Source organism: Acanthisitta chloris, unplaced genomic scaffold, assembly GCF_000695815.1.
Source record: "Acanthisitta chloris isolate BGI_N310 unplaced genomic scaffold, ASM69581v1 scaffold6533, whole genome shotgun sequence".
NCBI classification, from domain to species: domain Eukaryota; kingdom Metazoa; phylum Chordata; class Aves; order Passeriformes; family Acanthisittidae; genus Acanthisitta; species Acanthisitta chloris.
In genome coordinates this window covers 32,374-47,042 of record NW_008663136.1, presented here as the reverse complement: position 1 = coordinate 47,042, position 14,669 = coordinate 32,374, and the positions used below count along the sequence as shown (strand labels likewise).

At 39.8% G+C, this 14,669-nt stretch overlaps 1 protein-coding gene across 2 annotated transcripts in view; it reads right to left on the bottom strand.

Annotated features, from left to right (window-relative positions):
* Positions 1 to 6,693: 6,693 nt before the first annotated feature.
* MND1 (meiotic nuclear divisions 1 homolog (S. cerevisiae)) overlaps positions 6,694 to 14,669 on the bottom strand; it is a 38,674-nt gene continuing 30,698 nt past the window's right edge. For both annotated transcript variants that reach the window (XM_009070877.1, XM_009070878.1), the window contains exons 6-7: positions 8,623 to 8,667; positions 6,694 to 6,942 (exon numbers count right to left, since the gene is read on the bottom strand). In XM_009070877.1, coding sequence (XP_009069125.1) covers positions 6,836 to 6,942; positions 8,623 to 8,667 — 152 coding nt within the window. In that variant the 3' untranslated portion in view covers positions 6,694 to 6,835. The remainder of the gene's footprint in view (positions 6,943 to 8,622; positions 8,668 to 14,669) is intronic.

Genomic DNA, 14,669 nt, shown 5'->3' with positions numbered 1-14,669 from the left:
ATAGGAAATACGTGCATAGCAAGTCAGGAATCAACACTTTTCATTTATGGTTTTCTAATTTGGGAAGTTGGTCCAAACCAGAGGTCACACAATACCCACTCTGTTGGCTCAACACTGACAAGGCAAAAACCTAAAAAAGACACAAAATTCCCTTTTTTTCATTTCACCAAGTTCCTATCAAGTTATCAGTCAAATTAGCATATTGGTTGAGGCCATCTAACAAAAATTTCTCTGCATTTTAGTAACTAAGTACTGAATAGAGAATAAGAATGAAAATACGTGACCCCAAAAAGCAGGTTTTAGATCATGCCTACCTGAACAAGTGAAGATGTATGTCCTACTCAGACACACGTGGTTCTCCTAGGTTTATATCATCTTCTATTTTAGACAATTAATGACAAGGAAAAGGCTCCTGGTCTTTTTTGTTGTTGTTGCTAAAGAAAAAGCTACAAAGATGTGATATCCAATTTTGAACATAAGACTTTAAATTGAAGTTTTGGTTTTGATTTATTCTAGCTATTTTTATTTTCACCACCTCTAATCTAAGGACAGAACAGCAAACCAGCACTTCTATAACTTGTAAAGACCAGAAAAAGTTGACGGACTCCCAATATACATTTGAAGCTGCTTTGTTCAAAGTATCTGTTTAAAAAAATCTACTTGTTCACTGAACCTTTGATAATAGATACTCCAAAAATGGAACATATCATCCAGGCTTCTTGCCCTTCACCAGATGACACAGAAACTGGTGCTTTGGAGCACTTAGTATAACTTTCTTCAGCATTATTTCTTGCATATCCTTTTTAAACATGTACAATATTAATGACCACGGAATAACAAATAGGTCTGCTGAAGAGACTTGATTTTTGTTTTTTAAATCACTGATCTCAGGAACTGACTGACTTTTAAAAGCATAGTGAAGAGCATATTGCCTAGAATACATTTCAGAAGAAAAGAAAGCTCATGAGGAATACAGTTTATTAGAATGATTAATTGATGTTCATGCAAAAAAATTAATCAAAAAGCATTTCTGCCACTGGGAGTATGTTTTTGACTGACTACAGCATAACAAGGAAAAAAAATCTGATTTGATAGCCAATTAATTTTTCTGAGAAACTGAAAACAAAGTATGAAAATCTGACTTTTATCTTCCTTTAAAAATCCTCCAGAATGCTAGGATGAGCCAGAGGCAGTATTTTGCATGCCTAGTAAAAGTAGTGCAAGAAAACATGATGTGATTGACTCTTTTCCTCTCCTGCCTTTATTTTCTCAGCAGAAAGGTGAAGGAGAAAACATGGACCTTTTTCCTACTGTAGACTGCAAACATGCAGCTCAACATAAAAATCTGATCTCCAGAATGTCACTGAGGTGCAACCACAAGGGCCAGAGGCAGTATTTTGCATGCCTAGTAAAAGTAGTGCAAGAAAACATGATGTGATTGACTCTTTTCCTCTCCTGCCTTTATTTTCTCAGCAGAAAGGTGAAGGAGAAAACATGGACCTTTTTCCTACTGTAGACTGCAAACATGCAGCTCAACATAAAAATCTGATCTCCAGAATGTCACTGAGGTGCAACCACAAGGAAAGTGACATGAGGTGTCCAGGTGAGGTGGATCCCTGTAAGACACAGCTTCATATGCAAGTGGTAACTCAGACCCTTTTCACTTCAAACACAACTTCTACCTCCACTGGCTTTTGGTAGAAGCCATAATCTTGAACAGATTTTCCTTTTGAGCTTAACAGCAGCAGCACAACTGAAGTTCATCATCTCACTTGGAACAAGGTACCTCTCAGACAGGTTACAGGATTTACTTTAGAGATGATTGCCAACAGATCAGTAAGTTTTTTCAAGACAAAAGGATGGAGTATATTTTAAAATTAAGTCTTTCATGTGGAAAGTCTCTTCGTTTCTCAGAATAACTTGGGGTTTCATCAAACACTGGAAACAGAAAATTGCCCAGCAGGTCTTGCTAGAAAATTATTCTTTATAAATACTTCAGCAGATTATTTTTTTTCATAAGGAAAATTTTTCTGACTAGGTTAGGTAGTGATTGGATGACCACATCAACCATAGTATAAAAACTGTTCATTCATTTGTGGGGCATTACAAAGCTTCTAAAGTGGCACCGAAAAGTTCAGTGGTGCTTGCGGTGGTGGTCATAAATGTATTTGCCCTCTAGTCTACTTGACATGCACCCTTCTGCACATACATTTAAAGAGGCAACTCTAGCATAGAGATGCTTGCCTTCCTGTGTGCCTGTGCCCTGGAAGGTGTGTGTGCTGACAGACGTGTCAGCAAGAGAAGGAGTAAGACAGACAACCATCTGCACAGACTGCAGCACGTTGCTCGTTCAGCCTACGTAGTTTCTGCAAGCAGATCTGAAAGGGAAATGACAGTGGAAGGGTGGAAGAGAATATGCATATGGGAAGGAAAAAAAGAAGCTGAAGAGAAAGGCTATCACTGCTGTGAAGGCAGATCCCTTAATACAAAAGTATTCACAGGCACTGTATGTAGATGGCAGCTAACTGCAAATGGAAGGAATCAGTCACCTATGTGAGTGCAAGGATTAACCAAGGACTCCACCTGTTGAAGCCATCAGATTCCAGTTCCTTCCCATTGAAATGATGCACACACCATCTCAGCCACAGTATGCTGCCAGACCCTCACAGAAACTCCATCACCAGCAGGCACCAAACTCTTCCAGGTCTTTTACAGCCATCTTTAACATCTTTCCTTCCTCCTCCCACCCCCAGCATGCGCTATCCCTTCTCAAGTCCCTAAACTGGCAGGTGGGAAACATAAAGCCTGTATTTATCACACAGCCAGTCAAGCAGAACAGATAAATTGTGAGCTCATACCACAGCTCCTCAGATGAAATTTGGCTGAAATTGCTGTGTAACTTAAGAACACTGTGAGGGAAAAGGAAGAGAGAAATGACAGAAAACACGATCATACTAACCTCACCTCTACAAGAAACAAGGTAAAGATAAGCACCAGCCAGACCACCTGACTAGTGGAAATATGCCTGGGTGACAGGAGGACTCTTGTCAGGAACTCTTGCCTCAAAGTTCTTCGTCACCATCACAAGTTGGGTTTCTTTTCCCATCACTCTCCCAGTAAGTTTCAGTTCCAGCTTCGCCATGCGATCACAGCATCACTGTGCCATTTCCATCAGAGCCTGGATTTTCCCTTTTTAAATACCCCCAAAAAGTAATGACATTTCAGAGGATACATTAATGACAGGTTTAGCAGCTGAATTATGTTAAAACCTAAACCTTCGTGACTGTTAACATTTGACACTCTGCAAGTACCAAAAGGGAAGCCTGGAGTTCATGCTTGGTGTTGTACAGAGCCTGCAGATGGCTAGTAAAAAGAAAAGCCAAGGAAGGATAGGCTGTTTCAGGGCAGCTAAAGTCAGCAAACTTTCTTTAAACCAGTAAGGTTTCCTAGTAGAAAAAAGTATTTCTCCCATGCCTAGGTTGCTTCGCAGTGGCTAACCAGCATCAGCCCCAAAGAGCAGGTTTACCCAACACCTCAGCCCACTAATGTAGAGATAAACTCCCCATGAGATTATTTTGAAAAGCTGCACCTGATACTGTTCCTATCAGAGCTGCTCTGCTAAAAACAACTGCCTTTAATTTTCACACACTGTACTAGTAGCTGCTTTAATTACAACCCCGAATTGCAGTAAGGGCCTGACCTCCTCACTTAGCTGTAGCAGTTGAAACTATTTACCTTACATGGGCAAAAAACCCTACAGGGCAGAAAAAAAGAAAAAAAAAAAAAAAAAAAGAGGAAGACATACATAAAATAGCTGTGACATAACCACAAGAATAACAGTAGAAGTGAGTATTTAAACTCCATTGTTTTCATGTTATATTCTTTAGAAATAGTCCAGATTTTATCTCAGAGGAAAAAAATTGGGATACAAGATCAGATTGAGTGTTTTCATTTTTGGTATAGGCTAATAGCCAAAACCATCTCAGGAGAAGGAAAATAATTTTAACTGCTGCTGACTTTTAAGTCAGCAGAAAACAAAAGTCTCAGCTTCTCTTAAAAACTCAAGTGAATGCCCATCTCAAACCACACAATCCTACATAGTTTCATACTGTGGGATTTAGCAGTCTGCTGCATATCTTTTTCAGAAGAAAAGCTTCCAAAAATGAGCAGATGCATCAGTCTGAAAGTATCTTGGAACATTCAAGACATAGAAATTGTCTCTTTTTGTTCTCAGAAAGGATATGGCTTTGCTTTTCCTGTTGAAAGTCACCTACACTAAAAAAGCAGAATCACAAGAAAGGTAGCACAAAATAAATCTATTCCACTAGAGGAATAAGCATTGATTTCTGATAACACACCACCTCTTCCCTGCCTCTCTCCAGATGAGAAATTTCTGTTCTGCCTGTTCCAAAATGGTGTCCTTACAGAAGCAGACACACTCTCCCCACCAGGCTTGTTGCAATTCTGTACCTGTAAAACAAACCCAAAACCCTACAGAAAATTATATTGCTAGAAATTCCTTGCACCTGAATTACTTAAGTTTCGTATCCAAAGCATAAGGGCTGTGTTTGACACAGATACTGCCCATGCTGGCTGACTAGTGTCTCTAAGCAAGTCCACCTCAAGTACAGTTACGTAGATATTTATTATACTTAATGGTTTTATTACAGTTCACAATGCTTTTACCCTACAGACAGGAAGCCACAATATTGCAGCTAAACTGGCATAGCAGGTCATCTTCATTTCCTTCTTAAATTTGGCAAGTAGCCAAAGCAGTTAAATCAGTAAGAAATCCTCATCCCTACAGGTACCATAGGGAGTTTTGGTGCACTAACTGCTACAGGCTATAAATCACCTGAGACTCCTTGGCAAGTAGAAGGTCACACACATGAAAGTGATTCCAAGAGGCAAAACCCATCAGTAAATTCACATGCTCAGTGTTCCTTCGTATGAACAAGCCTTTTCACTCATCACCATCTCTAGAGTATGGAGGTTATGTGCTCTCAAATGCAGATTTGCCGAAGAGCTTCTGATACCTATTAGGTGGTACAGAATAGTCACAGAAAAATCCAGATATTTAGCAAAAGCAAACAAACATAAGATCAGTTGAGAGATATATTTTACTAAGAACAAAAGAAGCTCATTATATACTGTTTCACAGCACAAAACATGAGAGCAAAAACAACCACTCAAGCTACATGTGCATCGATACTTTGGTTCAGCACCACCACAGAGCTGTGCTGCACAGCACTCCCTTCATGGGGCAAAAGCCAGGCCTGGTAAGGGACACTGCACTCAGCTCAGAACCACCTACTTGCTTTACACCTTTACCAGGCAGCAGCTGTGCTCAGTTCCTAACACACTGTATGTTAAATATCAGGCACATTAGGAATAAAATCTCTCCGAACACATAAAAGGAAACGTCTCCATTGCAATTTTAAGCACAGTGACATTTTACCATGTGCCAGGCATCACATACATTTTCCTTGGGCAACAGATAACTTGCTACACTATCTCTACGAGAGGAAAATCTTCCACTTGTTATCTTCCTAATAACCTTCCTGTCTTCATAGACATGAGATGACAATAGTCAAGGGCATACCTGAAATCCTTGGATTTTGACATGCACTGAACTGCTAGGAAACTTTTTAATTGGAAAGGTCATAGGAGACAGATTTCTGGGCATATCTCCAGCTAAATGTCACCTTTTCAGCAGTGCTCTCAGAGGTTATATAAAACGCAGACAGGCACTTTTCAGTGACACACGTCTCCCTTGCAGCAGGCCCACCTGCCTCCTAAAGGCAAAGCTTGGATCCTCCAGGGCTGTACAGCAGAACTGCTGTCTTGCAATTCAAAGCTCTGGAAGGTAGAGACCAGTCTGTACTCTCCACCTCTCTCTCTGTAGCCATGCACTGATCCAAACCACAAACCAGAAGCTGATACAGTGAGAGGCTTGTGAAATGTCACCGAACAAAAGTGAGATATTCTGAAATCTGCTGTTACTTTGGTTGGGTGCTTTTTTAGCCTGAAATTGAAAAATGTTTATAAACCCAAAGATGCTCAATTTTGAACTGTAAATTGAATTCGGTCTCTCACATCCCAGACAAGCATCCTAACTCTGGGTGCACTGTGGTGTGAATGGATGGATGGATGCCCTTTGCACCCCCTCCTATGCAGTTACACTCTTGACCAGAGAAGATTTCCCAGTGTCAATCCAAACTATTTGCTGGAACAGATTCAGTCCTGATGAACTAGTACTTTCCAACAACAAACAAAATTTTGTCACTAAATTTACAAGTAGTTCTAGCAACACAATGAGCTGAAATCAGACCTCAGTCTTTCTACTCACATCCTTACTGTCTCACTGTTTTCCATTAATGGATTATGCTTCTTTTCTATTTCATTGGTGAGATGAGGGAAAAAATTGTTTCATTTTGTCCACTGCTATTCTCAGTCCAAAGCCTTCAGCATGTTTAAACATAAATCCCTGGAGCTTCTAGCTCTTAGCACTACTCCCAGTTAAGCAAAGGAAGAGTAAAATCCAGTCTCAGGGCACTGCAATAATTATTCCCTGCAACCCCTGTCCATTCCTAGTCTGTATCACAGAAAAAAAACAAGCGATTTACTATCCCCAGAGTACACACACACCAAAACAAACAAACAAAACCCAAACAAACAAAAAAGGCAACAAGTATTTCCAGAATTTTATTAACTTCAACAAAATCTGCCAATTAAAGGGTGGTCAGTTGTTTGGAAAGGATTCAGATACACATTTAAATGCCAACTGTGAATATTTAACAAACTATGTACAACTGTGCCAGCCATCAACTGAACACTAATCAATGTAATCCAAATCTTCCGGGATTCCAAAACCTTTATCAATTCTGCTCTCTTCAAATCCAAACTTACGTTTGGCCCAGGACTTTATTGAAAAGATGTTATCTGTAAACAGAATGAAAAACGTTCAGTCTTGAGTATTTAGGAAAGTATGAATTACATTCCTGGCTATAACAAAATCATTCCATTTGCAATATCTCTTGTGTATATGAAAAAGGTACAAAGTGGGGGACATCATTATTAACTAGATTTAGAACAGAACACAGGAGGCTTTTGTTAATAACAATTTTACTCAGTGCTAAGTAAAATATTTCATCTTTTTTGGAGGTTATTTTTATCTTTTCTTGCTCCTCTTTTGTAAGGAGATTGAAAGCTACAATTACACTAAGTCTGCTATAGTGGTAAGTGTGAATATGCACAGGAAGTATTTTATATGTCATTCTTCAACGAGACACCATGTGACTGTTTACAACTGCAAAAATGAGATTCAAATTAACTGTAAGGTCCTTTCTAGTCCTGCATATGTTTGTTCAGACCGTACAATTCTTGAAAGGTAAAAACACATATTCACAAAGCTTTACTTTAGTCTGCACTTCTCTTTTAGCACTACATTATTATTTTAGCATACACATTTTCTACAATTTAACATACTTTTTCACTTCAGTATTGACTGAAACACATTATGTCATTTCTAACACCCATAAATTGCAGCATTCCTTAAGAGAGGAAATGTCCCCTCTCTGTACACTTTAGAAATATTTTCTTTTCTTTAACCATCACACATTTGGTTTTAAATCTCTTCTAAAGAAAAATATGCTACAGCACATAACCTAATTATCTAATGATATAGTGAAGTATTTTCTCCAGACTGATGCTTTCTACAGGCTTTACCTCATTCAAGGCCTTGAGGTCAACAGCAGAAAGCCCTGACAACAGTATTCCCAGAAGTTATTTTCAAATACATAATTTTATTTGCCCATATGCAGTAAACAACCCAGTGCAAATGAAGATATAAAATAATAATAGTCAAGAGACTAAGACAACAATATCCTGCTGCATGTAGCATAACCAAGCAGCCCACCAGTAGGAAATCAATTCTAGACAAAAAATTACACACAATATTCTAAATAATTAAAAAAAACAGTAGGGACAAAAGAAGTTGCTAGCTCTGCAAAATGAAAATGCAATATAGCAATGCTAAGCAACAACAGAAAATTGAGTTAAACTTCTATATGAATGTTATCACAGTAAACCTTCCTTGAAACTGTGCAGCATTCTCCCTGCACGTCAAAGCCGATCAATTAGTTTGAGAAATACCTATTTATGTCAGCATCCATCACCACAGCAGCAATAAGGCTCTACAAAGCATCTGACTCATTAGAAACAGATGAGCATTCAGAATAGAATTAAACTTTCTGAATACCTGGACACTACCATTTCCAATCTCTATTTTTATTTTATGCGATTTTTTTTTTGATAATTTTCTTGATCTTAAGAGATTTTAACTCAATCAAGGAAATGAGTTGCAGGTTTTAACACAGAGTGCAAGAGAGCAGAGGGACAAATCTGTTATGCCTTATGAAGTATGTTCAGTAACTAAACAAAGAAAATGTATACTTCTATTTGAATCATAGCACTTTCTAAGGAAAATAAATTTCTGCATGCTTTTGTAAGTGAGGTCTATCCTACATCAAGTCCTAATCAAACTTCAAATTCTTAACAATGAGTAAGTAGGTCTTTCACTGAAATGGCTCCAGTGCAAGGCTGTGTCAATGCCATACACACCTGTCCATCTATTGGCTGCCTCCTTGGCTACTTTGTTTGTTTGGCCTGAAACAGAGAAAAACAACAACAATAAAAGCACACATCACAGAAATCATCCCAGAGTTTCAAGACAAAGAGATTACATTTTTATTGATGCCATTTTTAGGGAACCACACAATATAAGGAAGTTATTCTACAGCTTCCAAATGCTTCTTTTAAGGCTGCAGCCAGCAGAAACCTAGGTTAAAGAAAAGCAGGAGCAAAGAACATAAAACATACCATATGAACAACTGTGAGTTTTAAGGTGTATTTGAAAGTAAAATAATCCTAGTTTGGCTTGCCTGGGGCCTTAATTGTCTGCACCAAGATTGGAACTAGATACATGCCCTGAGGATACCGGAGGTAACAGAGATGGAAAATATTCCATAATCCTCCCTATACATAAGTAATCCATTGCATGGGTATGAATAGATAAGGAAAATGACAAGGCAGCAGTCTACCACATTAATCCAAAAGTTTATCACATAGCTCTGGAAAGTCTCCCAGGCTTTGAGAATCCCTTCAATGAAATAAAGACAAAATAATGTTTCTGGTTATTAAACTTGGCTTACCTCCCTTACCACCACTCCACAACTACATAATAGTAAATTACAAAATAGTAAATACATAATAGCAAATTACCATTACTACAAACAGTTTTTATATAGTTTCCATTAGGCAAAACTATCAAGAAAAATTCCTCTTGGATCACCTTGCTCCCATTAAAATAAGTGCTGAATCAAATCAAGCAGGCTGGTTTGTAATGTGGGAATTTATCAGAATCGTTATGGTTCTCACGCCTACACATAACTTAGTTATTCCCAGTTAGTCTTGTTAGCACTTGTATGATAATACTCATTTGAATGGTCAGCATGAAATCTGTCTCCAGGGGTACTGGGAAGTGAATATATGATCAGGTATCCATTGTTATACAGATTATACTCTTAAACAAAATTAAATTATGTTGAAAAATTATCTGCTGGCACACAGGAAGGTAAGTACTCATTATTCTAACTTTAATACGTGGGTAACTGATGTGAAAAATGTTTACAGTGGAGTAAAATGCAATTTCAAAACCAGTGTAGTTTCTAAAAATGGCCTACTATTAGAAAGTTTGGGCACAGCATGAAGAAAAGTAAAAAGATGGGCAAAAAACAGAGTGGGTGAGAAGATGGCATTTTTGCTTGCTTGCGTGCATCAGAGTCACGTTGTTCCTAGCTTGTTAGAGATATTCCTTACATCCTTTGCTGACTGCTGTTGCTATTCCTACTTGTTGAGTTCCATGGCTGGCAGCACTGACAACATGCTTGCAGCCAATGGCATTTGGAACAGTACTTACCCAACTTTACTTAAAGCAAGTCTGCAGAGTAAAGGCTTTCACTGGTCAAGATCTTAAATGTGTTAGCTGTGATACTTTTCTCAGCATTTTTCTGAGACTCCCCAATAAAAAAAGCTGTATTTGACTCCAAGTCATGAAACTTGAAATGAAGTGGGGGAAAGCAGGATAGCATTAAACTCCATGGATTCAGAGCTGCAAGATAACAGCATCTTGATGGCAGGGGAGCCAACCTATTCCACAGCACCTGTGAGGTCTCAGCTGAAGTTCTGCTTTGCTTGCTGGAAGCAGCTAACCAGATGAACCCTGAGCTTTTGTATTCCACAGCAGCTCTAAGGCCCTGCAGCTTTCAGCACACAGCTTTGTGCTTAAAGCCCAGTGGCCTTATGGTACAGTGCATAAAGGAAACAACAATAGTGACAGCATGGTGCATTGTTACCCTGCAAACATTGCTCATGGGTGTTAAAAGATACACAGGAGAGCATGTGTTTTGAAATGTGACTTCATACCTCTGTCAGAGAAAAGGCTGAGGTGACCAACAGATATAGACTGGGCAACAGTGTGGCTAGAATGGCAGTCACTGCCTATAACGGAGTTGTGGCTAGAAATGAAATCATGGTAGTGAGAGAAGGAAGTTGTCATGGGGAAATCCCACAGTGGGCAGTGGCTTCAATGACTTCAATAGCAGAGAAATAGAATAAAATCAAAACAAACCTCAACACCCCCCCCCCCAAACAAACAAACAAAAACTTCTGAGAGTAAACACTACACAAATAAAACAAAGCAATATTTTAACTGCAACATTCTTTCCATGCACCACCTGGGACTGATCACAGACTGGCAGCAGAGTGTCACGGTAGAAGCATGGAAGGATCACAAGAAGGCAGAACCTCCGGAGGGGGAAGGTGATTCAAACGATTTGTCTGAATATCAAAGAAGAGGCTGCGTCAGTTCTTCAGAAATTGGAATCACACATCCCCCACATTACTCTGCTGCCAGAGGGGGAAATGAAAGCCACTTGCAAAGCATCAGGCATATCACCTCTCCGGGAAATTAATTCACAAGAGTGTTTGCTGCCTACTATTTCCCATTAGCTGGCCTAGACACCCATGTACATGACAGCACCATAGGGATGCAGGCATGGATTTATTCTGCCACATTGAAAGCTGCTTAGACCATCAGGCACATTTTATCAACAGTGATGCCAGCTAGCTTGGCAAGTTGCAAGACACCCATGTTTTCCTCATGTCCAGCATGGGCAAGCTCATGCAAACAAGACAGCCTGCACTGTCTCTTGTCATCAAGGGAGACTGTCACTGTCACTGCTGCAGGATGGCTCTGCAGTCTGATTAACTACTATCTCCTTCATTTAAATTGGGGGAAACACATCTCATCCATCTTCAGAAACTACTACGTCATCACTTCAGTTGCTGCCTCAAGACTACAGGCTGAACATTTAGCTATCTGAAGTCAAGAGTTAAGTCCCTTGGGATCAGGTGTAACTCTTGCTTATGCTTCCACTGCATGATCAAGTGAGCCTGCTGTAACTAACACCATGCCTGAAAGAGGAAGGAGAGACAGGCTTTGGTACTTATGGACATGCAACACCTGAAGACACCAGCCACATCTGCATCATCAGATGATGCTCCACCCAAGAACTGACAGAAACAAAGGAATATGCACCTTGACTCCTTTCTGGAAACCTTTTATAGCTGCTCATTGGGACTTTCATTGGCTGCATCATCTGTATGTGTACATGCATGGAGGGGGAGGGAAGGAAGAGTAGAAAAGCAGACACCCCTCCAGACACACCTACTTTACCTACTGATGTAACTGACTCAAAGTCATGCTACTTCTTATTGTCTATTCTCTAGCTCCACAGGATCACACAGCCATTGGTCCCCTGGTTTTTATACTGTACTGAAAAAGTTCAAGATCTAAAGACAGCAATAGCATGGGAACTTAAAAATATATACCCCAAAGAAAAATCAGGACACCAACTGTAAAAGCTCAGACAACTTTAAGGACAACTGGCTCATTGCCAAAACCACCACAACCACTGGGTCCCAAGGTTGGCTGGAATCCTGCTGATCCTCCTACTGACCAGAACTGCTCTAACTGAACTTGATTTTGGGCAGCTACTTAAATAGTACTCCAGTACTGAAGCTGCACAAGACAATGAAAGGGCCAAATGAGCAGTAGAGGTGACCAATACAGGAGGCAACATATTCTCCAGATGCTTCCAGACATTCTCATTACTACTGTTAGGCTCTAGTCAAACCCTGTATCTATACATCTCACACAGGCTGACAATATTTATAAGTGCTGTCTGGAAGTAACAGAATAATCCATTTGTTCTGGACATTACATATTTATTTCACCTACTTGCGTGACAATGACCCAACAGACTTTCCTACTCCCATGTCAGCAGGGTACAAGTAATTTATTTGGCTAGGGCACACACCTGTATCATCTGCTAACAAATTTCAGGCACACTTGACATTTTCTAAGAAAGAAAATGGAGGTTTGCATTTTCTTTCGAAAACTGAACAAAAAGAGCCACTATGTGTATAACAATGCAAGACCCAGGAGCAGCATGACTTGCAATGCTGGTCTGTTATGTTAGCAAAACACACCTGGAAGTATGCCCTAAACAGGGAAAGGCTAAGGGCCAAAGAGTTAGTTTTGATCAGTCCTCACTTTTTCCCCTCAACCTCAGGTATCTCTGGAGAACTGCAGGGTTTTCCTCTAAGCATCTGTGATTGTCCTTATCACGGGGACATCCCCTTAGAGGAAAACAAAGGTCAAGAAAGGAAGGTCCAGCAGCAGTGAATGTGTGAAAAGAAAGCAAAGGAGGGTTGGAAACACTTTTGAATGCAAGAGTGATATTCTACCAGCAACCTGCAGGGATTCTGGAGCAGGCCAGGAGACAGAGCTGACAGAAGGGCACATGGACAGCCGTAGGATGTGCACTAAGAAGCTTTCTAAAGTGAATGGGCACCTGGTCTGGAGTGAAGAACAGCAGCAAAAACATTATACAGCAATGTTGCTGAACAAATCTGAAACGGCAACATACATTGTTCAAATCTTAGCACAGTAAGGCCACATTGTTTCTGGTCTGGCTCAGGAAGACCTATAGTCATTCTCAGCACACTGCAGAACTACAGCCTCCTCTTTCCTTTCTTACTTCTTCCTTCCCCCAGATTCTCTCCCCCTTTTTTTTTCCTAGAAATGGGGAGCTGGTGGGAATTAAAAGTCCTATTTGCATTCCAAAATTGAATGGCCAAAACCAAGGAGGGGAAAAAACCTCACTACATGCCTCATCAACACAATTTATACACTAAGTCAGTCTTGCTATCAGACTTTGGATACTTCCATAGGTAAAAAAAAAAAGTGAGAGCAACTATCACCACCATCACCTCACAAACAATTTCCAAACCTACTTTCATGTTCTTCCTAAATTTGCCTTTTTAAGTCCTGCACATATCATGAAAGGAATACTAATGACACAGTCATTACACAGTACTCAAATTCAAACTGTAAAGGCAACATATTACAGCTCCAATAGCTATACTAAAAAGAATAAAATAATCTCAACAGCCAGAACCACCTCCCAGCCACCTGTAGACTTGGAAACTGACAAAGAGCTGTAGCTTCCTTTGATCTCCTAGCTTCTACTCTGGTATTTTCAGGATAACTTTTAAGGATTATTGTAAGTAATATTTTTATATATAAACAAAACTTCCAGGTCCAGGAATCTTTATTTCCACAGAATAACAAAAGCTAACTGTATTTATAAAGCTAGCACACTTTGGTGCCAGTTTCAACCTACCACGACTAATGCCACAGGAAAATTGTATGGATTTCCTCACTTAAAAGGCACACAGCCGTAGAGTGAACTAGCACCTGATCAAGGAGAGTCACTCATCAGCCAGTGGGACTGTTAGCAGACACATGCAAAATACAACCACAGTCTTCAGCATGTGGGAGAGGGAGTAATTTTATAGTGTGAATCGCAATTCTTCTGCATGAAATGCAGAGAACAGCTGCAACTGTTCTCAGGGACCAGTGAGGATTATTAGCCCAAAGATTCCCAATTTCTCTCATGAAACTGGTCAGGGTAAATTGATTGCATTCAGTGGATTTGAATTCCTGCAATAATTCTGCATTCGCTTAGACTGAATTTAAAGATGAAAAATGGCAACCACTGTAAGAAGCATGTGAACATGAATCTCCAGTGAGTCTGATGACACATGGCCTTCTGCAGAGTTATCCATTCTGCACACAGGCTGCCCTCACTTCTCAGAAGCACTACCTTGCTATCATCACACTGTGACAGACTTGTGTTTCCCTTCCTCTCCTGGAGAAACATCACTGTAGTATCCTGTGAAACACAATTACCAAAATCTGTCCCACTAATCAAAACATCTCATGCAAATAAAGGGCCTGTCTCTAATGGCCAGGGTAGAAGGTGAACATAGAAATTAAAACTGTATCATCCACAGAATACAAAAGGTAATTTTCTACTAACCCCTACTGACATGTCCATTCCAAAAGTGACAACAGAGCCACCAATCAAGAGACTACACTCGCCATTGGAGACTATTTATGGCAACGATGTGATCAAGTGACTTCCTAAAGTTGGTATTTGAGTATCCTCAAGACTAAGTAGTCTACAACACTGTTGACAGGG